The sequence below is a fragment of the Heterodontus francisci genome, chromosome 9 (assembly GCF_036365525.1).
Source record: "Heterodontus francisci isolate sHetFra1 chromosome 9, sHetFra1.hap1, whole genome shotgun sequence".
Lineage (NCBI taxonomy): Eukaryota > Metazoa > Chordata > Chondrichthyes > Heterodontiformes > Heterodontidae > Heterodontus > Heterodontus francisci.
Genome location: NC_090379.1, coordinates 10,633,770 through 10,656,629, shown reverse-complemented (window position 1 = coordinate 10,656,629; position 22,860 = coordinate 10,633,770). Strand labels below are relative to the sequence as shown.

The following is a 22,860-nucleotide window of genomic DNA, read 5'->3' as shown; positions in this document are numbered from 1 at the left end:
TTTAATGATCTACTGATCAAAACCCACAAAATTTAAAAAAAAGACTTCTTTTTGAGTTCTAAATATTTTAGCACAAACTAAATATTTCAAATCAGCCCACCCTATACATGGTCTGTAGGACTATTCAAAAATTTTGTGAAAGGACGACGTGGTGCAGCTAAAGACAACTGCAACATGAAAAAATAATTAGTGATGGTGGTTTCAGGGAGCAGGAGACAACATCATGGCATAATTAGCCATCATAATGGCCACCTTCACTTTGAGCATAGCACAGCAAAACTCTTGTAGCAGAGACAGAGGGTATAATATACAGAGAAAACAACCAGAAGACCGAGAACATATGGACCTGGGTCAAAAGTCTAGGAAGAGACAGAAGACTGCAAAGAAGCTTCTCAATAACTACATATTTTCTTCCTGTTTCTCTGAATCCACACACCCATCCAAGAGGAAAGGTTGGAGATGTCCATCACAATGCCATGCCTCAAATATGGGGTCCCATTAGAAAGCTGATTCATAAATTCCAGTTCTTCTTTGTATCCTTTGTGGCCCTTAACCCCAATCACAGGCATTTGGACTGGAAAATCTGACATTCACCATGACTGAAACATTCAGTATCGGAAGACTCACAATGGGGACTTAGGGCTGAATGGGATGGCAAGCCATAAATTGAGGTAACCTGCTGATTAGCAACATAGGAAGATAGGAACAGGAGTAGGCCATTCAGCCCCTCAAGTCTGTCCCGCCATTCAATGAGATCATGGATGATCTACGGCCTAACTCCATATACCTGCCTTTGGCCCATATCCCTGAATATCTTCGCTTAACAAAAATCTATCTCAGATTTAAAATTAACAACTGTTCTCGCTTCAACTGCTGTTTGTGGGAGCGAGTTCCAAACCTCTACCACCCTTTGCGTGAAGAAGTGCTTCCGAACATCTCTCCTGAACGGTCTGGTCCTAATTTTTAGACTATGCCCCCGAGTTTCAGAATCTCCAACCAGTGGAAATAGTTTATCTTTATCTAGCCTGTCTTTTCCTGTTAATATCTTAAAGACTTCAATCAGATCACTCCTTAACCTTCTAAATTCTAGCGAAAACAGGCCTAATTTGTGTAATCTCTCCTCGTAACTTAACCCCTGTAGACCAGGTATCATTCTTGTAAACCTACGTTGAACTCCCTCCAAGGCCAACATATCCTTCCTAAGGTGTGGTGCCCAGAACTGCTCACAGTACTCCAAGTGGGGTCTGACCAGGGTTTTGTACAGCTGCAGCATAACCTCTGTGTCTTTATACTCCAATCCTCTGGATATAAAGGCTAGCATTCCATTAGCCTTTTTGATTATTTTCTGCACTTGCTCGCGGCATTTTAAAGATCAATGCACCTGAACTCCCAAGTCTCTTTGGACATCCACTGTACTTAACCTCTTCCCATTTAGAAAATATCCTGCTCTATCCTTTTTTGGTCCAAAATGGATAACCTCACACTTGCCCACATTGAAATCCATCTGCCACAATTTTGCCCACTCACCTAGTCTGTCAATATCTCTTTGCAATTTTACGCTAGCATCTAGACGGTCTACAATGCTGCCTAACTTTGTCTCATCAGCAAATTTGGATGCCATCATCCAAGTCGTTAATGAATAATGTGACTAATTAAGGCCCCAACACAGATCCCTGCAGGCACCACTAGTTACATCCTGCCAATCGGAGTACTTAGCCATTATCCCCACTCTCTGTTGCCTACCACTCAACCAACTTTCTAACCAAGTCAATAATTTGCCCTCAACTCCATGGGCTTCTACCTTAGTTAACAGTCTCTTATGTGGGACTTTATCAAATGCCTTCTGGAAGACCATATAAATAACATCCATAGACACTCCCCTGTCTACTACCTTAGTCACCTCTTCTGTGTCATTTGTTGGTGGGAGTGGTGGGGGGGTTGTTGTGTCACAGTTCACCAGGACTTTGACGAAGACAATTAATTTCTCACAAGAGAGGAGACTAATATGTTTTTATATGTTTTCGACTTTTAAAAAAAGAATTAACTTATTTTGAGCTGAGACAACATTGCATGAAGCAGCCAATCTGGCATTGCTTCTGTTTGCAACATAACAGGACTCAGTTCAAATTCCTTGCAGCTGCTGTCATAATAAAGATGGATGTCTGTGAAGCTCTGCCACATAGATATTACACTCCCATATCTCTCAGAGACCTAGCCCCTGCCCCCACACTGGGTCCTGTGAGGTCTAAAATGGGGATAGTGGTCAGGCCAGCAGAGGGAAGGCTAGGTCCAGAGTGACACCCTGGACCTGCTATTCAGGTCTCCTGCAGCTGTAGATTCAAAGTCTGTGGTTCTCCTCTGTACCCAGTGGATGTGTTCCATTCTATTTCTGCAGTCTGACTGGTCCCTCCTAACCATGTGATTGTTGCCACAAAACAGACTAAATATGGTTTTTGAGTAGCAGACAGTTTACAATACAAATGCTCATCTAGATTACTCTTCATATAGTATAGCAATATTTTAATCATATCAAGCAAAATAGCTCTACTGTTTTAAGTAGATGTACATAGAACATACAACAGTATAGCACAGTACAGGCCCTTCGGCCCACAATGTTGTGCCGAACCTTTAACCTACTCTAAGATCAAACTAACTACCTACCCTTCATTCTACTATCATCCATGTACCTATCCAAGAGTCGCTTAAATGCCCCTAATGTATCTGCTTCTACTACCACCGCTGGCAGCGCATTCCACGCACCCACCACTCTCTGTGCAAAGAAGCTACCTCTGACATCTCCCCGAAACCTTCCTCCAATCACCTTAAAATTATGCCCCCTGGTGATAGCCCTTTCCACCCTGGGAAAAAGTCTCTGACTATCCACTCTATCAATGCCTCTCATCATCTTGTACCCCTCTATCAAGTCACCTCTCATCCTTCTTCGCTCCAATGAGAAAAGCCCCAGCTCCCTCAATCTTTCTTCGTCGGACATGCCCTCCAGTCCAGGCAGCATCCTGGTAAATCTCCTCTGCACCCTCTCTAAAGCTTCCACATCCTTCCTATGATTAGGAGACCAGAACTGAACACAATATTCCAAGTGTGGTCTAACCAGGGCCTTATAGAGCTGCAGCACAACCTCGCGGCTCTTAAACTCAATCCCCGTTAATGAAAGCCAACACATCATACGCCTTCTTAACAACCCTATCAACTTGGGTGGCAACTTTGAGCGATCTATGGACATGGACCCCAAGATCCCTCTGTTCCTCCACACTACCAAGAATCCTGTCTTTAAGCCTGTATTCCGCATTCAAATTCGACCTTCCAAAATGAATCACTTCACACTTTTCCAGGTTGAACTCCATCTGCCACTTCTCAGCCCAGCTCTGCATCCTGTCAATGTCCCGTTGCAATCTACAACAGCCTTCCACACTATCCACAACTCCAGCAACCTTTGTATCATTGGCAAACTTGCTAACCCAGCCTTCCACTTCCAAGTCATTTATAAAAATCACAAAGAGCAGAGGTCCCAGAACAGATCCCTGCGGAACACCACTGGTCACCGAGCTCCATGCTGAATACTTTCCATCTACTACCACCCTCTGACTTCTATGGGCCAGCCAATTTTGTATCCAGACAGCCAACTTTCCCTGAATCCCATGCCTCCTTACTTTCTGAATGAGCCTACCATGGGGAACCTTATCAAACGCCTTGATAAAATCCATATACACCACATCCACTGCTCTTCCTTCATCAATGTGTTTTGTCACATCTTCAAAGAATTCAATAAGGCTTGTGAGGCATGACCTGCCCCATACAAAGCCATGCTGACTATCTCTAATCAAACCATGCTTTTCCAAATAATCATAAATCCTGTCGCTCAGAATCCTCTCCAATAATTTGCCCACTACCGACACAAGACTGACTGGTCTATAGTTCCCAGGGTTATCCCTATTCCCTTTCTTGAACAAGCGAACAACATTTGCCACCCTCCAATCATCCGGTACTACTCCAGTGGACAGTGAAGACGCAAAGATCATCGCCAAAGGCGCAGCAATCTCTTCCCTCGCTTCCCGTAATATCCTTGGGTATATCCCGTCTGGCTCCGGGGACTTATCTGTCATAACATTCAAAATTTCCAGCACATCCTCCCTCTTAACCTCAACCTGTTCGAGCATATCAGCCTGTTCCACGCTGTCCTCACAAACGAACAGGTCCCTCTCACTAGTGAATACTGAAGCAAAGTATTCATTAAGGACCACCCCTACCTCCTCCGATTCCAGGCATAAGTTCCCTCCACTATCCCTGATCAGCCCTACCCTCACTCTGGTCATCCTCTTGTTCCTCACATAAGTGTAGAACGCCTTGGGATTTTCCTTAATCCTACCCGCCAAGACTTTTTCATGTCCACTTCCAGCTCTCCCAAGTCCATTCTTCAGTTCCTTCCTGGCTACCTTGTAACCCTCTAGAGCCCTGTCTGATCCTTGCTTCCTCAACCTTAAGTAATCTTCCTTCTTCCTCTTGACTAGCTGTTCCACATCTCTTGTCATCCAAGGTTCCTTCACCCTACCATCCCTTCCCTGCCTGTTCTGCATGGAGAAATAACAGAACTTCAAAGTAGCAGCACAAATTGAAGGCGCACAATCACCCCTAAACTGCTCCAACCAAGAGGAATATTTGTGCTTGCAGAGCAAAGTGCTCTTTAAAACATACACCATCAACATTAACATCTTTAGCACACAGCAAGCTTCTGCTGGGAAGTGTTGTGTAAAATGCCAATATCACTCAGACTAAATGGATGCAAGAAAATCTTGGGTCATTTTTAATTGGAAGCAAACAAGCATTTGGTCAAAGTGGGTGGCCCAAGAAACATATAATTTCCTGGTTAAAGACTCTTTCCCAATGGGTAACTGCAGCATTGGTCAGGGGGATGGGGAACTCACTGGAAGAAACCATCAGGGAGGATCCAAACTGAATCCCTCAGTCTGATCAAAGCTTGGTTGGAAGTAGTATACTACAATTGGCCTCAGTTCCTGGACTAGAAGTGGAAAATGATAATCAATCAGGCTTCCTATTGCCATCCAGTAACCACTGCTGAAAACATCTGCATGTGTTGAACTTGGATGATCTTCCCATGGTCAAACAGCTTCCCGGCACTTGCCATTGGGTTCACATTAAAAATGGTCATTTTGTGAGGTACTGGAGGGCTGCTGTTTCCTTTGGAATTGTATCCACTGCAATTTTTGTACCTTAATTAACAACTTACCAAAATGACCTCAAGAGCTGGCAGTATACCCATATTTGACAATGTCTTGAAGAAAGAGTCCCTGTTTTGAGGTTGCAAAGTTTGAGAAAATGCGCAAAACTCTTTCAGAAAATTCACCTGAAACAAAAGCAAAATTATGTTTTGGTGATCAATTAGACCATATAGCAACATTCATTCCACTTATCCACTGGACCAATGATGCTCACTAAGCTTGCTTTAAGCACTACAATCACAATTCCATGCTCTTAATAATACTCCCTATATACTTCGTCACAAGTGATAAGACATGGAATGGTGTCTGCAATTCCCCAGATGCTTAACTTGAGATTCCAAATGATCCATTCTCAGTTCCTATCAAATGAAGTCCAGGTGCTTCTCTGAAGGACAGGAGAAAGAGCTTTATACTCTGCAGTATGCTTTGATTAGGGTCCTTTCGCTTATTCTACAGTTGCAGTACTGTCCAGCCTCCTAATAGCATCCTCTTGCTTTTTGTTCAGCAACTTCTACGTCTGACAGCTATGCACACTATGAATGAAAGCTCAGGAGGTACATAGAGCATCAAATCTGCTCAGGGCTGCACTAGAACGACTGGTCATTGCTGTTGGATGAGTCATCAAAAGTACTTTTCTTTACAATTCTTATTGCAAACAACCGTACAAAATAAAAGCTCACTTTATCAGAGCATTCATGTACGCAGATCTTGTGATATTTCAGACACAGAAGTGAGAGCCCAGTATATTAAAGCACCTGGGTTTGGAGAAAACAGTTACTTCCAAAGATTGTGTGTACAGGAACACTGACAGCTTTGGTCCTGTATATTACTCATCCGATTACAATTTAGATGTGAAGTATAAGTGCGAGCCCAAAATGCAGTTAGTGGGCATCGTCAAACCCCTGTACATATCTCCAACAGCACATACATACTCCCAGACATTCTCACACTTACCAGTTCCTGTCTTTTATCATCATCCGTGGCATCGTCTGTTAACTGTGCAAAAAGTTCTGTCAGGAACTTCTCGTCTTCCTGGAAGATTTAAAACAAAGAGTGCAAGATATACCTGATAAAATACAGACAGAAGACCACCTGTGACCCACTGAACTGGGTTTTTCCTGCTTTACTGTATGACTAAAATATTTGTTAACACACTGGCACAATAAAAATAACTCAAGTCCATGACCAAAAAGAAATAATTTATATTTTGAAAGCTATAACCTGTGTTAACAACAACAGAGACTCACTCACTGCTGCAGGTGCTTAGCCAGTTGTACTGAATTTCCCTGAAGATTCTTTTAGAAATACAATTATTTCCACTCATACACAAATGGCATAGTAGCCTTGCAGTTATGGTCCTGGACTAGCAATCCTGAGGTTGTAAGCTTAAATTGAGTTGAAGTCAATAATTCTGGTAAATCTGTAGGCAGCCAGCATAAAAATAAATGACCATAAGAGCTGCCTAATTGTTATAAAACCTAACTGGTTCACTAATGTCCTTTCAGAAAAAAAACTAGTCACTCTTTTCTGGTCTGGACTACATGTGACTTCAGTCCCATATTATGCAGTGGACTCAATGTTTTTGGGCCAACTAGACATGGTAAAAATTCGTATTGCTGTTCTCACTATCCCATGCAGCTAAGTTAGTTCTTCGACAATACCTTCCAACTTGGTGACCTCTGCTATAAAGAATGAAAAAGGGCAGCAGACGAATGGGAACACCACCACCTGCAAGTTCCCCTCCAAGTCACTAACCCGACTTGGAACTATATCACCATTCCTTCATTGTCACTAGGTCAAAATTCTGGAACTCCCTAACAGCACAGTGGGAGTACATTCACCTCAGACTGCAGCAATTTAAGGTGGTGGCTCATCACCACTTCCTCCAGCGCAATTAGAGATGGGCAACAAATGCTGGCTTTTCCAGTGAGGCCCACATCCCATGAATGAATTTTAAAAAGCTAATTAAAATAGACTACTTTGTACACATCTGTTAAAGTGGATATGGTTATCGATAACAATTAGCCAGGTTTGATCTGGCCTGGCAATCAAGACAGGTTAGTTATGCAATATTAAATTGTTGTCCAGATCGACACTTGCTTGTGATGCCAGTGTTATTTTGTTAGTTACAGTTTTTTGTGGTGCAAGGTTTGTTTGAGATACTGGCACATCCCGTTGTAGGAAAGGGCTGGAAGGCATTAGACAGAGAAGGGGAAGGTAGCATTATGGTCAAATTGCAGAGTTATAGCATGTGATGAGAGCAGCCTGTGATACTTTTGCTGTGCCTGTTTATAGTATTTGCTATTTTTCACCATCACTAAAAACAGCTTGGCAGCACTGGACTTAAGAACATTCAACATTTAGAATTTGTAAAGAATTAGCCACACTGCTCAGTGCTATCACCAGGATTTCAAAAAATTGCAACAATGGGTGTGTAAAATGTTCATATTATATCCATTTGATGTGTGAAAAGCACACAGGAATGCAACGACTGATTTTTGTTTCTGTGCCTGCAGATCATATTTTGAGCTGTATGAAACTTGGGTAAAGTTTTGGTGGGTATGTCACAGTTGTTGGTAATTATGGCAGCAATTGAGTGCGACAGTTATTGAATGAATTCATGCTTGCAAAGACTTGCATTTATGTAACACATTATAATATCTGCAACATTTCAGAGCTCTTCACATAGCACTCTAATCTGAAGTGCACTGGCTTTGTGCAGGCTGACAAGCAGCGACTTTTCAGACAGCAAGGCACCAGAAATAACAAGATGAATAACCAGTTAATGTGTTCACTAGCAGAGGAGGAATGTTAGCTAGGACACTGGTAGAAATCCTTCCTTTTTTCAGATAGTGCTATTTGACAAATATAACACATGCTATCAAATTAGTGCTTTTTATAAATTGCACATATAATTTAACAAACTATATAATTTAATATAAACTACAAAAATTCAGTGTTCCATTAGTTATCTAACTTGGTCAATCTTGGAATAATTGGGGCAAAGGCATTTTTCGGAGTTCAGGAATGAGCTAGAAAAAAAATAGTACATTTACTGGAATCTGCTAATGGCCTGACAATCTGGCTAATGGATTGACATCACAAAAGATTTATAATCTTCTCGAACCTGGCCAAAGTTTTTCTTTAAGCTATTGAAACCACATACAATCAAATGGATAAACAATGCAGTGCAAACATCATAACTCTGAATCTCAAGTAGATTTAGAAGTGCAATTTTAACACACATAGAAAAATTACATTTTATTCGTAAAAATGTCTTAAGGTGAAAACTTAAAAAGAACACCAAAAACGTTCTTTCTACAGGGTTTTCTTCCTCCCTGCACTGAAATCAAGATTCACTTTCCCAAGGCCTCAAAGCCATGGAATACCATCTCTCCCACAGGCTGAGTATCACCTAACCACTAAAACACGATTTGCCTTTTAACGTCTGTGATATCTGATGTTATGGCCCCTGCCCCATTACTTCAGTTGTTCAAACAAACATAAATGGCAGGATGAAAGTAGCCAAAAGCACTGATTGTTAACATTGTTCAAAAGACTTTCAAATGTAGTGCAGAAGGTTTTAGTTTAGGCAGGCATCAAGATCGGCGCAGGCTTGGAGGGCCGAATGGCCTGTTCCTGTGCTGTTCTTTATTTGCTAGGTGATAGCCAGCTTTGGCAACATATCTTATATTGCACCAACGGATTATAGGGCTCTGTCCAAAACGTCCGCAAATTATGTTTACAGTATTACGCTAGTGGGGTGAGGAGAGCGAGGGGTGAGGGAGAGGGGGTGGGCACCGCCGACAATTGGGGGGGGGGGGCAGTCACCACTGACAGAGAGAGAGGGGGCCAGAGGCGGAGGGAGAGAGAAAGGGGGGGGGGCAGAGAGAGAGAGAGAGAGAGAGAGATATCAAGATCACTCCTGACAGATGGACATCCATCCGAAATACTCCGCATCGCTACAACAAATGTGCAGGCAAACAATGACTACTTGTGCAAGCAAAACAGTGCCAGGTATCTGTCTCAGTGTCCAGCATCTTGGAAGAGAAAGTAAGTCAATAAATTAAGTCTTCTCATTTAAAGCTTCTTCACAAAAATATACATTTGTTGTTCTGATTAATAGCAAGATAAATTTTTAAAGCCTTTGTCTTTCTGAAATTCTCTCACCAGCCCCCTATGTAAGACAAAAATTGTAATGGGGCCCCCCACGCAAAAAGGTTGCACAACTCTGCTCTTTACTATAACAGAACCACTAAATTCAACAAATTGATGCCACTTAACCTTTTGAAAAGTATTAGCAACCTACTTATTGCAGCAAATTAAAATTCTTCTGAATTTTTGTTTCAAGTGTATTGTTTTTGAAAGGACATGTATATCTTCCAAATTGCTGTACAAAATGTTTCATTTTTAAAAAACACAAGTCCTGAGAAACTTGTTCAATCTTCTCAACCTGAATTAATATACTGTGGACAAAGACTAGTTTCCTTTTCAAGCCAATTTCTGTTCTAATTAGCAGTAAGTCCAATCTAAAGAATTCAAAATGACCTTTGTCGCAATTGTTAAGGAAAGAAATAAAAACCTGGATTTATTTGAGTACTTTTCATATCCTCGGGATGCCTCAAAGATCTTCCCATTCAATTAAGTATTTTTGAAGTGCCATTACTGTTATTACACTGGCAAACGCAGTCACCTATTGCGCACACCAAGAACCCACTAAAAGCAATGAAACGAATGACAATTAATTGGTTTTGGTGGTGTGGGTTATGGGATAAATGTCAGCCAGAACACTGAGTGCAATCCCCTGCTCTTCAAATAGTGCTGCAAGATCGTTTACATCCACCTGAACAGGTTTAATAATGATCAAAGAGATGGCATTTCCAACACTGCAGCATTGCATTGAATATTAGCCTGGATTATATGTGGAGTAGTTTAAAATACATAAATTTCTATTATGTGCTTCCTTGTACAAATGTGGGGATATTAATAATGTTGACTTTGGACAAGTTACTAAAACATGAATTGCATGCTGCAGTGCACAGCCTATACTCTATTTGTACAGACCGGAGTCAATTTTATGTTTGTATAATTTTGAACTGTTGCTGTGTGAACTGATAATTCTTCAAATCTAACAGCTGGTGACTATACTAAAATGTAAAATTCAACATCGCGTTATTGTAAAACCTAACACATTGCCCCAGCCAATCTTTTCAGCCCCAGGACATCACTGCAGGAGTTCCTCAGGGCCGTATCCTAGACTCAACCATCTTCAGTTGCTTCATTAATGACCATCATAAGGTCAGAAAAATGAATGTTCGCTGATGATTGCATAATGTTCAGTACCATTCACAACTCCTCAGATACTGAAGCAGGCCATGCCCACACACAGCAAGATCTGGACAACATGCAGGCTTGGGCTGATAAGTGAAAAATAACATTCATGCCACACAAGTGCCAGGCAATGACCAAGAGAGAATTTAACTATCTACCCTTGAAGGCACTACCATTGCTGAATACCCCACCACCAACATCCTGGGGGGGGTTACCATTGACCAGAAACTTAACTGGACTAGCCATATAAATACTGTGGTTACAAGAGCAGGTCAGAGGCTGGGGAATTCTGTGTTGAGTAACTTACCACTTTACTCCCCAGAGCCAGTCCACAAGGCACAAATAAGGAATGCGATGGAATACTCTCCATCTACCTGGATCAGTGCATCTCCAACTGCACTCAAGAAGCTCAACACCATCCAGGATTCAGCAGCCCGTTTGATCGGCACCCACCTCCTTAAACATTCACTCCTGCCACTCCCAACACACAGTGGCAGCAGTGTGTACCATCTACAAGATGCACTGCAGGAACTCGCCAAGGCTCCTTTGACAGCACCTTCAAACCCATGACCTCTACCAACTAGAAGGACAAGAGTAGAAGATGCATGGGAAAATTAAGTTCCCCTCCAAGCCACACAACATTCTGACTTGGAACTATATCGCTGTTCCTTCACTGTTGCTGGGATGAAACTTGGCACACCCTTCCTAACAGCACTGTGGGTGGACCTAAACCATGTGGACTGCAGCAGTTCAAGAATGCTCCTCACCACCACCTTCTCAAGGGCAATTAGGGATAGGCAACAAATGCTGGCCTTGCCAGCGACACTGACATTCCGGGAACGAATTAAAATAAAAGCAGCATAGAAGTGTCAAGACTGGGCAATTCACTGGAAAAACAAAAGTTCAGAGACAAGCACACAATTTGCATATTCAAATTGTGGACAGTATGACTTATACTTCTAATTTCATGGAATGTATTTAAATTTGGCAAAATGGTGACTATAGTGATAACACAGGGGGCTGGCACAATCTGGATCCATTCTGATGCCTTTTAAAAAGTGTTCTTTACACTAACTGTACAGTTGTACAACCTAACTCAAGTCATAATATGGCAGATCAGCTAACAGTGTAGACCAGAGATCAAGCTTCTTGATCTGTATGGCTTAGCTACTCACTGGATAAAAACAGTCAACATCTGTACAATTTAATTGTTCCATTTTATGTTCCGCGCCAAACACTGCTTTACCACTTCTGTCCAAAGTGCTGAAGTACTCACAAAACATCCTGGTATTTGCAGCATCTGTACTAATTCCCTCCTCTGTAATCCACCGAGTACAGGCCAAGATTTACGGCAAGAGGCACAACTGATTCACCCCTAAGCAATTTCTTAACCAGCTAGTCTTTGGGTCCTTGCAAGCTTGAAAAAAGCAATATAGCATTAAAAAAAAACACCCTTACAAATCACGAGGAATGCAGACTCTGGCTTCCACCCCAATAAGTAATAGAATATGTGGACCACACTACATGCTCTGTGTTGTCTACAATAAGACAGAAAAATAGTCCTAGGTATGCCTGTCTTTTTGTGGGATATGTCAAGCATTCTTTGTTCCAGTCCTACTCAGGCCTCCTCCCCCAACTCTTTTTCCGGTACAATGATGACTGTATCGGTGCCGTTTCCTGCTCCCGCCCCGAACTGGAAAACTTTCTCAACTTTGCTTCCAATTTCCACCCTTCTCTCACCTTTACATGGTCCATCTCTGACACTTGCCTTCCCTTCCTCGACTTCTCTGTCTCCATCTCTGGGGATAGGTTGTCTACCAATATCCATTATAAGCCCACCAACTCCCACAGCTACCGCGACTACACTTCTTCATACCCTACCTCCTGTAAGGACTCCATTCCATTCTCCCAGTTTCTCCGTCTCCGACGCATCTGCTCTGATGATGCTACCTTCCATGACGGTGCTTCTGATATGACCTCCTTTTTCCTCAACCGATGATTTCCCCCCACTGTGGTTGACAGGGCCCTGAACCATGTCCGGCCCATTCCCCGCACCTCTACCCTCACCCCTTCCCCTCCCTCCCAGAACCGTGACAGGGTTCTGCTTGTCCTCACTTTCCACCCCATCAGCCTCCATATCCAAAGGATCATCCTCCGCCATTTCCGCAACCTCCAGCGTGATGCTACTACCAGTTGCATCTTCCCCTCCCTTCCCCTGTCAGCATTCCGAAGGGATCGTTCCCTCCGCAACACCCTGGTCCACTCCTCCATTATCCCCCCCACCTCGTCCCCGTCCCATGGCACCTTCCCCTGCAATCGCAGGAGGTGTAATACCTGCCCATTTACCTCCTCTCTCCTCACTATCCCAGGCCCCAAACACTCCTTTCAGGTGAAGCAGCGATTTACTTGTACTTCTTTCAATGTAGTATACTGTATTCGCTGCTCACAGTGTGGTCTCCTCTACATTGGGGAGACCAAGCGCAGACTGGGTGACCGCTTTGCGGAACATCTCCGCTCAGTCCGCAAGCAGGACCCCGAGCTTCCGGTTGCTTGCCATTTCAACACTCCCCCCCTGCTCTCATGCTCACATCTCTGTCCTGGGATTGCTGCAGTGTTCCAGTGAACATCAACGCAAGCTCGAGGAACAGCATCTCATCTACCGATTAGGCACACTACAGCCTGCCGGACTGAACATTGAGTTCAATCATTTCAGAGCAGGACAGCCCCCCATTATACTTTCATTTTTAGTTGTTTTTTCTTCTTTTTTTTCTTACATTCTTTTTTACATTTTTTACAATCTTTTTTTTGCATTTATTTCATTTCATCTTAGTTTGTTCAGTTTGCTTACCCACTGTTTTTTTTTCAGGTTTGCACTTGCTGCTGTTCAATATTCAGTGCATTAACACACTTTGTCTTTCAACACACCATTAACATACTGTTTGCCTTTGCTCCATGACCTTTTGGTCAGCTATGTGGCCTGGTCCAATCTACACCTCCTTCGTTATCTCTTGCCCCACCCCCACCTCACTTGCTTATAACCTGTGACTTTTCTATTATTTGTCAGTTCCGAAGAAGGGTCACTGACCCGAAACGTTAACTCTGCTTCTCTTTTCACAGATGCTGCCAGACCTGCTGAGTGGTTCCAGCATTTCTTGTTTTTATTTCAGATTTCCAGCATCCGCAGTATTTTGCTTTTATTAAGACAGAAAAATAGTTGCTTAATGTGTGTGAAAACAATTTGCATTAATATTGTACCTTTAATGTACTAAAGTGCCCAAAGACACTTTCCAGAATCAGTCAAAAAACTCTAAAATTTCTGTCAATTTGATATTTTGTTCTTCATCTTCGCGAGTTTCAACCTCAATTATATTGCCCTCTTGGTCATACTGCGGCCCCAATTTCGAACCTGTGCTGAGTCGATGAAAAACTGAAGCAGCCGCCATCATGCCGCCGCGATGCACTGGGCTAAAGAAGGAGTTTGGTTTTATGGATGCTCTTAGTAGAGTGGTGTGTAGGGAGGGAATTACAGAGCTTAGAGCCTGAAGGTAGAGTCACCAATGGTGGGGCGAAGGTGAGGTGGGGTGGCTGGAGTATCTGACATGCAAGAGCCCATAGTTCTCAAAGGATTGTAGAGCTGCAGGTGGTTACAGAAAGGGGGCAGTGGTGGGGAGGGAGGAGTCCATGATAAGATTTGAATGGGGCGAGGGTGGGGGACAATGGGAAATGTTAAATTGGAGACTTCGAGCCAATATTAGGCACACACAGGAGTGATATGTGAGTGGGATTGGATATGGACAGAAGAGTTTTGGATGAGCTCAACTTTGTGGAAGGTGCAGCATGGGAGGAAGATAGGGAATGCACTGGAAAGGCCGCTTCTGGTAGTGACAAAAGGCATAGATGAGGGCTTCAGCAGCAGATGGACTCAGGTGGAGGTGCAGCCAGGCATGACACTGAGGTGAAACTAGGCAATGTATGTGATGGAGAATTTCAGGTTGGAAAGTAGGATGCTGACCTTAAATAAAAACAAAGTAACCTATCCAATTTGAGGCAAGCATACAGAAATAAAACCAGTTACAATGGAAAACTATTTTTATTGTATTTCCCCACCAAAGAGTAAAATGATTTGTTGTTAATTTTCTTTTTGGCTGCTGGCTCTTTTTTAGAACCTGGCTACTAGAACTGATAAACGTACATACATACTTACATAGAGAACAGAAAAGAGACCATTCTGCTCAGTTGATGCCGGCATTCATGTTTCACTCAAGCCTCCTTCCATCCTTCCTCATCTAACTCTATCAACATAACCTCTACCTTCTCCCTCATATGGTTATCTGGCTTCCCTTTAAATGCATCTATACTGTTCACCTCAACTGCTCCCTATAGTAGCGAGTTCCACATTTGCAATACTCTCTGGGTAAAGAAGTTTCTTCTGAACTCGCTATTTGATTTCTTAGTGACTACCTTATATTGCTAGCCTCTAGTTTTCTCTTCTTCATCAGCGAAAACACTGTCTACTTTAACAAAACTTTTCATAATTTTAAAGAATTCTATTAGGTCACTACTCAGCCTTCTCTTTACAAGAGAACAGACCCAGCCTGGTTATCTTTTTCTGATATAACCTTGCAGTTCTAGTACCATCCTGGTAAATCTTTTTTGAACCCTCTCCAGGGGCCCTGCATCACTTTTGTAATAGGGCAACCAGAACTGCACGCAGTACTCCAGATATGGCCTAAACGAGGTGTGATGCAAGTTTAGCATAACTTTTAGATTTTTCAATTTTATCCCTCCAGAAATAAAATTACCAACCTAATGCTCGTTATGGCCTTACTGACGTCCACTGCAACTTTTAGTGATTTGTGTATCTGTACTCCAAGATGCTCTACCTCATTAAGATTCTTATTTCCAAATAATATGTGGCCCTCCTTAGTTTTCCTACCAAAATGTAATACCTCACACACTTCACTATGTCGAAATTCGTTGGCCAATTATATGCCTATTCTGCAAGTTTATAAATGTTGTTTTGTAATCTGTTGCAGTTCTCCTCACTTTCGACTATCCCTCCCAATTTGGTGTGGTTCACGAATATAAAATTGCGTTTTTGATTCCAAAGTCTAAATCATTAATATAAATTGTGAACACAGTTGCCCCAGCACTGATCCTTGTGGGACCCCAACTTCCATCTTCCGGCACTCTGAATACATACCTTTTACCGATACCCTCTGCTTTCAGTCTTCCAGCTAGCTATCTAACCATTCGGTAAAGAGGTTTACAACAATTTATATTGCATTACTTTTCCTTCAACACTGATGAAGGAGCCTCAAACCCCTTTCCATAGCTCCAAAGGCAGCAATCATACCCTTTTCTAAGATGGCTAAATAGCAAGAAGTTGGAGAGGGAGTTTTAAGTGGCTTCACAATTCAGAAGCTATATACACAATACACTAAGTGATAAAATAAAGAAAAATGCTGTAAACTTGCTTATTTAGCATATATTACTATCAGTGTGGGAGAAAAACTGCACTTAAGCCAATATGCGCTTCTAGTGTGCCACACTTAATTTAACACCTCAAATTGAAAAGGTACAGGTTAATCAAGGATAGTCAGCATGGATTTGTTAAGGGAAGATCTTGTTTGACCAACTTGATCGAATTTTTTGAAGAAACAAGGAAGATAGATGAGGGTAGTGCAGTTGATGTCGTCTACTTGGATTTTAGCAAGGCTTTTGACTAGGTCCCACATGGCAGTCTGGTTAAAAAATATAAAATCCCATGGGATCCAGGGAAATGCAGCAAGGTGGATACAAAATTGGCTCAGTGGCAGGAAACAAAGGTTAATTGTTGACGGTTGTTTTAGCAACTGGAGGGCTGTTTCCAGTGGCGTTCCACAGGGCTCAGTACTGGGTCCCCTGCTTTTTGAGGTGTAGATTAACGATTTGGGGCCTGATCAAGAAGTTTGTAGACGACACAAAGATTGGCTGTGTGGTAGATAGCGAGGAGGATAGCTGTAGGCTGCAGGAAGATGTTGATGGTCTGGTCAGATGGGCAGAAAAGTCACAAATGGAATTCAACTTGGAGAAGTGTGAGGTGATGCAGTTGGGGAGTTCAAACAAGGCAAAGGAATACACGATTAATGGGAAAATACTGAGAAGTGTAGAGGAAGTAAGGGACCTTCGAAAGAATGTCCACAGATCCCTGAAGGTAGGACAGGTTGATAAGGTGGTTAAAAAGGCATATAGAATCTTTTCCTTAATTAGCCAAGGTATAGAATACAAGAGTAGGGAGGTTATGCTGGAACTCCATAACTCATTGGTTAGGCCACAACTTGAGTCATTGTGCAGTTCTGGTCACCTCATTACAGAAAGAACGTAATTTCACTAGAGAGGGTCCAGAGATTTACGAGAATGTTGCCAGGACTGGAAAAATGCAGCTGTAAGGAAAGATTGGATAGGCTGGGGTTGTTCTCTTTGGAACAGAGAAGGCTGACGGGAGATCTGAATGAAATGTACAAAATGTTGAGGGGCCCGGAGACAGTGGAGGTGAAGGGTCCATTCACCTTAGCAGAGAGGTCAGTGACGAGGGGGCATAGATTTAAAGTGATTGATAGAAAAATTAGAGGGGAGATGAGGAAAAACTTTTTCACCTAGAGGGTGGTGATGGTCTGGAACTCACTGCCTCAAGGGGTAGTTGAGGCAGAGACCCTCAAATCATTCAAAAGGAGTCTGGATATGCACCTCAAGTGATGTAAGCTGCAGGGCTACGGACCAAATGCTGGAAGATGAATTAGAATAGTTGGATCGTTTTTCAGCCGGCACAGACACGATGGGCCAAGTGGTCTCTTTCTGTGCTTAAACTTTCTATGATTCTCTAATTGATCTCAGCACTATCACAACTAGTGAGAGATCAGTAAAGACCAGTACTTGACTACAATGTTACGTAGCTCAAGATGCTCACTCCAGATAACCAAAGTTTGGAAGGACAAAAATCTGTATTTGCATTGCTGGGTGTTTTTAACTTCAGTACAAAAATTTCACAAATCTACCATGACACTCAACTGAAACTCACAGTGGCAAAATAAGATATCAAAATCAATAACATGCCTATGTCATACTTGCGCAGCTTTTCTTTTACATCATGACAGATGTTATATGCTTACCTGAAGCATACCAACTATTTCAACTTTATTAAAAAAGATGAAGGAGTGAAGTGTTGATAACATGTTTTCCTCAAATACAGATGGTGTAGGTAGAACCATATCCTGAATGTACTGTACTCTGTACGTCTGGTGGATTTTCTGTTTAAGTTCTGGATCAGATATGGGAATCACTTCTTTAAACTTAGCTGTTTTATTCAGAAATTCTCTGTGTTTTCTTGGCAGGGATAAAGAAGGGTCATATTCTAGACATCCTATTACGTCCATTATACATTCTTCTGAAAACATGACTTCAAAAAGTGCAGTTCTGTTCAAAAGGAAAATTCCCTTGATTATTTCGTACAAGTGGTGTAGTCCTTCAACGTTTTCCAAGTCCTCACACACGTGAAAGAGTTCCAAGAGCTTCTTAATATAGCCCTCATTTTCCAGTGCAAGTGCAAGCTTCTCCCGCCGCAAGGGTGAAGGTAATGATGTCGCAACCAGTTCAGCCAGCTCTTCTAGTCTGCTTAACTCACATGGCGGAAGTTCCAAACCTGGTGATGACATATCATCAAAACGCTCCTCCTCAGACTCATCCACGAGGTCCTGTGTGATGTCCACTGAGGGGTCCTTGCCTTGAACCTGATCAGAAAGAACAGACAGAATTATACTAAAGTAAAACCATACCATCAGTTTTTTTTGATTAAGCAAATTCACACAAGTGAACAGCGTTTGTTGTGATTAAGCAGTATCGATTAAAGATACAATTGTCTAGTAGCTCCTGTTGCTCCAATTTTTAAAAAATTTCATATGGTTTCGCAGTCAATTACTAAGGTGATCACAAGGATCAAGTCTGGAAGTATTGGAGGCTGAAAAAGATTAATTAACAAACCATTTCAAATACATTTCCAATACATAACAGAATGCAGTAAACAATGGTCATTACAATAGTCTCTCATGTACAAAAAGGTGAAATGCTGCAGCCTCCTGTGAAATATTATCTTCCTGCCATGAACCACTGTATTCATAAATCTGCAATACATGCTGAGAAACACTTGTCTTACATGCATGTAAATAGTCACACTAAGCATTGTACTTACACTGAAAATTTAAATCAGCAGCAGAGCATAAGGTGAACATACATTTCACCAAACAGATGACAAAAGGTTTAGATATGAAATCATGTTCGTTTATATGGAAATATTTCTGTATCACAGTGAAACTGTAAACTAGCTTCTTATCAGCATATTTATAGCAACATTTATAATACAAACCCTCTTGTACCACCTTTGTGTTGAGCATTAACCACCCTAGAAGTGTCCAATTATACAGAAAGCTCTACCAAACTGTGCACCTATCAACAAAATCTCATGTGCTGGCATTCTTTTTTTTTGAATAGTACCCCACTGTGATAAGTAATTAAACACATCTGTATAGAAGAAGACTATAACTAAAGTTTTTATGTATCATACATTGGCACTGAGTTATGCTATCCAATCACATAGGGATACTCCACTGGGAGCTTATTTCAACAAGTTTCATCTTGGATTAGCTTTTTCATGAAAGCCATACTAAATTGCAAAAACATGTTTAGATACAGATCTGCATGGAAGAAAAAAAATCCAGTTGTGCTGCAGGCATTGGTTCTTCTATTAACACAGAATTATAGACAGTAATTTTGTTCCATGAAATACAATACATGCCTTTCCCTTTTCCTCCATTCACTTTCTACAGGGCAACTACCTGTGAACTTAATCAAGTGCCTTATTCTACCATGGTACTGTTGACATAAATAACATCAGGGCACTCAGTTTCAAAAACCTGGCATGATACCAAACCCTCAGGAATTTCAACCCAATTCACAGCCAAAGAAATGCTTCTAAACAGTAGTTACTGTTGTTATGTAGGCAAATGCAACAACCAATTGGTGTGCAGTAAACCAAAGATGATTTACTAGTTAATCTGTTTATGGTCCTTCAGGTTACTGTTGCATCCAAAAACAATGCCCCCAGAACACCACTGAAAGGATGGGCAACAAATGCTCAAATCCTACAGTCTGACTTGAAGCTACAAACTTCTCATTCAGAAGGGAGAATGCTGGCAAATGAACCAAGCCGATACTATAATTTCAAAAGGAGTTCATTTCTTAGCACCATGAAAGCATTTGTGTGTTACAAAGGTTGCTGATGTTTTTTGGTTCCCCCTTCATCTCCAGGAACAAGTGACCACTGGAATGCTGCCTAAGTTGCGACTCTTCATGTGTGAAATTAACTAATCAGCAGCAAGTTATTGTACCATGGTGGTATCATAAGTGATTCAGATCCCAGCCACTCAACGTTTACTTTCTTGTAGGGCAACAACAGAAGCACAACTTATGGCCATTTTCAGCACAGGGGCAGAGATTTGCTAATGTGGCATTAATCAGGGACTCAACTTGGGAATTCTGTCTGAGTGGTTCAGCTACTCAATACCTTCACCAGCTGAACCACTAGTGGAGTTCAAGTTGCCAATTGTCGTATGATTAAAAGGGCACTCCTGGAACTCCCTCCCGAACAGCACAGTGGGTGTACCCATACCAGATGGAATGCAGCGGTTCAGGGCGGCAGCTTGCTATCACCTTCTCAAGGGCAATTACGGATGGGCAACAAACGCTGGCCTTGCCACCCTGCCCACATCCCATGAAATGAATTTTTAAAAAAGACAAAGGCTACTGTGCTTGCTCAGTTCCACAGCACCACACTGGAGCACAAAGAACCAACTATATTTAATTAGGGCTGGCTATCAAACAGCAGGTTTGAAGGCACTGGAACATGAATCACTGCAACTGATTGGATTTGACCAAGGTTGAAGATTTACAAAATGAAAGAAAATGCAGAAATTTATTTTTAAACTGACACGGAAAAGGAAAGAATCAAGAAACTTGCATTTGGTACTTCCAAGCTTTTAGAACGTCCCAAAGACCTTTGAAATTACTTACTAAGTGCAGACACTTATTATGTAGTCAGCAGCTAATTTACATATAGGGTCCTACAAACAGCAAGATAAAGGCCAGTTAATCTGGTTTGGTGATATTGGCTGAGGATAGATTACTGCAAAGATAAAGCTGTAATTCTAGCATTAAAATAAAAGAAAAAGAGAAAAAGTTACCAGATAAACAACACAAACTATCAGACATACTGCCTTGTATTGATTGGCTAACGCAAGTGTCAGAAGATGAGTTCATACCTACACAAAGGATCCAAATAATAGGGGACACAAGTTAACAATAGGAAGTAAGGGAAAACCTTTTCCATTCATAGCCATTGAAGGGGCTGTTCCCAACAGGTAGAAGACAACAGTTGGCCACATTAGTAGAGAGAAAATGCATTGATAGAAATAATAGTTATATTTGTTCTCAAATAAAAAGAGCTCATTAGTTTTGCTCCTTCTGCCAAAAATTCTTGAAAATTCCCCATCAACAAGTTTTCAGTATCAGACAATGTGGACAAGAGAAGGGCACAAGCAGGGCCAATAGCTGGAAGGAATAGAATGTTGAAGTAATCAGCAGACAAGCCCAGCACTGCATTCTCACCCATCTTTTGAATGTCTCAAAATGATCAGTTTCCAAATGCCAAATTGAATACATTCTGACTCCTGAAGTTGAAAAGTCACCAGCATGACAGCTCTAAGATTTTTTTCCAGTATTCTCAATCCCAGGTTAATGTAAACTTCAAACCAAACCCCACTCCACTACAAAATTATTCTACAACAGCAGAGCAGTTTTACACTGTTTACTGGAGTGATGTCCTTAATTTCCTACATGGGGAGGTTCTCTACCTTGGTCATATTGTCAGGAACTATTACTGAGAGACATAAATAAGCTAATTCCCACACGACAGAGGCAAGTCAGAAGCTAAATACTTTAAAAAGGTGAGAACCAAAACAGAGTCTTTTGCTAAACACATTACTTCTGCACACCCATGTGCTTATGTAAAGGCAAGCTCAAGATTTCTATAGATAAATTTATGATTTTTTTGCAAGCTAAATCAGCTGTTCTGCTGTCTAAGATTTATGAACAGTTCGCTCCCCATTGTGTTTCTGCCAGCATAGCTACACACACCATTTTTCAACCAGGCACTTTATAGCTTTCTGGACTGAGCTTAGCAATTTCAGTTCATAATCACCACTCCATTTTTTCAGACATCAGCATTTGGTATGATTCTGCTAATACCATTTACACCTCTTCTATACCCATCTATTGTTACTTTCTTTTGGGCCTCCTTATCTCGAGAGACAATGGATACGCGCCTGGAGGTGGTCAGTGGTTTGTGAAGCAGCGCCTGGAGTGGCTATAAAGGCCAATTCTGGAGTGACAGGCTCTTCCACAGGTGCTGCAGAGAAATTTGTTTGTTGGGGCTGTTGCACAGTTGGCTCTCCCCTTGCGCCTCTGTCTTTTTTCCTGCCAACTACTAAGTCTCTTCGACTCGCCACAATTTAGCCCTGTCTTTATGGCTGCCCGCCAGCTCTGGCGAATGCTGGCAACTGACTCCCACGACTTGTGATCAATGTCACACGATTTCATGTCGCGTTTGCAGACGTCTTTATAACGGAGACATGGACGGCCGGTGGGTCTGATACTTTACTTGTCCTATTACCACCCCTTTTGCCTTGCACCATCAGCCCATTTGTCAATTAATTTCTAACGTGTTACGATCAGGTGAGGAGGGGTCTAAGGGCTTCCATCTTTTCCCACTCCTTGTTTGACCACAACAGGTTTAATACTTTTTTTTTTAAAGTGGATGTACTGGCCAATTCAGTAGATGTTTGATTACTTACTTGCTGTAGTTATGATGGTGCTTCTATATTTTGAAGTATTTTTTGAGGACTCATTAAATTGTGGAGATGAATTCATTGGAAGACTGAAGATTATATAAATGCTAAAATAAAAGCAAAATACTGCAGATGCTGGAAATGCTGTTTTTTTTCATGTTTGGGGTTTCATTATTGTGTCACTTAACACCCTCGGCACTAACACTTTGTCTTTCACCACACCATTAACACACTCTTTGCCTTTCCCCATGACCTCGTCAGTTATTTTCAGTTACCTGTCCTATTAACACTTTCCTTTTTGTTCTCTTTTTCACCACCCCCACTTTATTTGCTTAAAT

At 41.8% G+C, this 22,860-nt stretch overlaps 1 protein-coding gene across 3 annotated transcripts in view; it reads right to left on the bottom strand.

Annotated features, from left to right (window-relative positions):
• The window catches only part of smek1 (SMEK homolog 1, suppressor of mek1 (Dictyostelium)), a 135,955-nt gene that overhangs the window by 56,786 nt on the left and 56,309 nt on the right, over positions 1-22,860 (bottom strand). For all 3 annotated transcript variants that reach the window (XM_068038541.1, XM_068038542.1, XM_068038540.1), the window contains exons 4-6: positions 17,738-18,355; positions 6,210-6,287; positions 5,264-5,380 (exon numbers count right to left, since the gene is read on the bottom strand). In XM_068038541.1, coding sequence (XP_067894642.1) covers positions 5,264-5,380; positions 6,210-6,287; positions 17,738-18,355 — 813 coding nt within the window. The remainder of the gene's footprint in view (positions 1-5,263; positions 5,381-6,209; positions 6,288-17,737; positions 18,356-22,860) is intronic.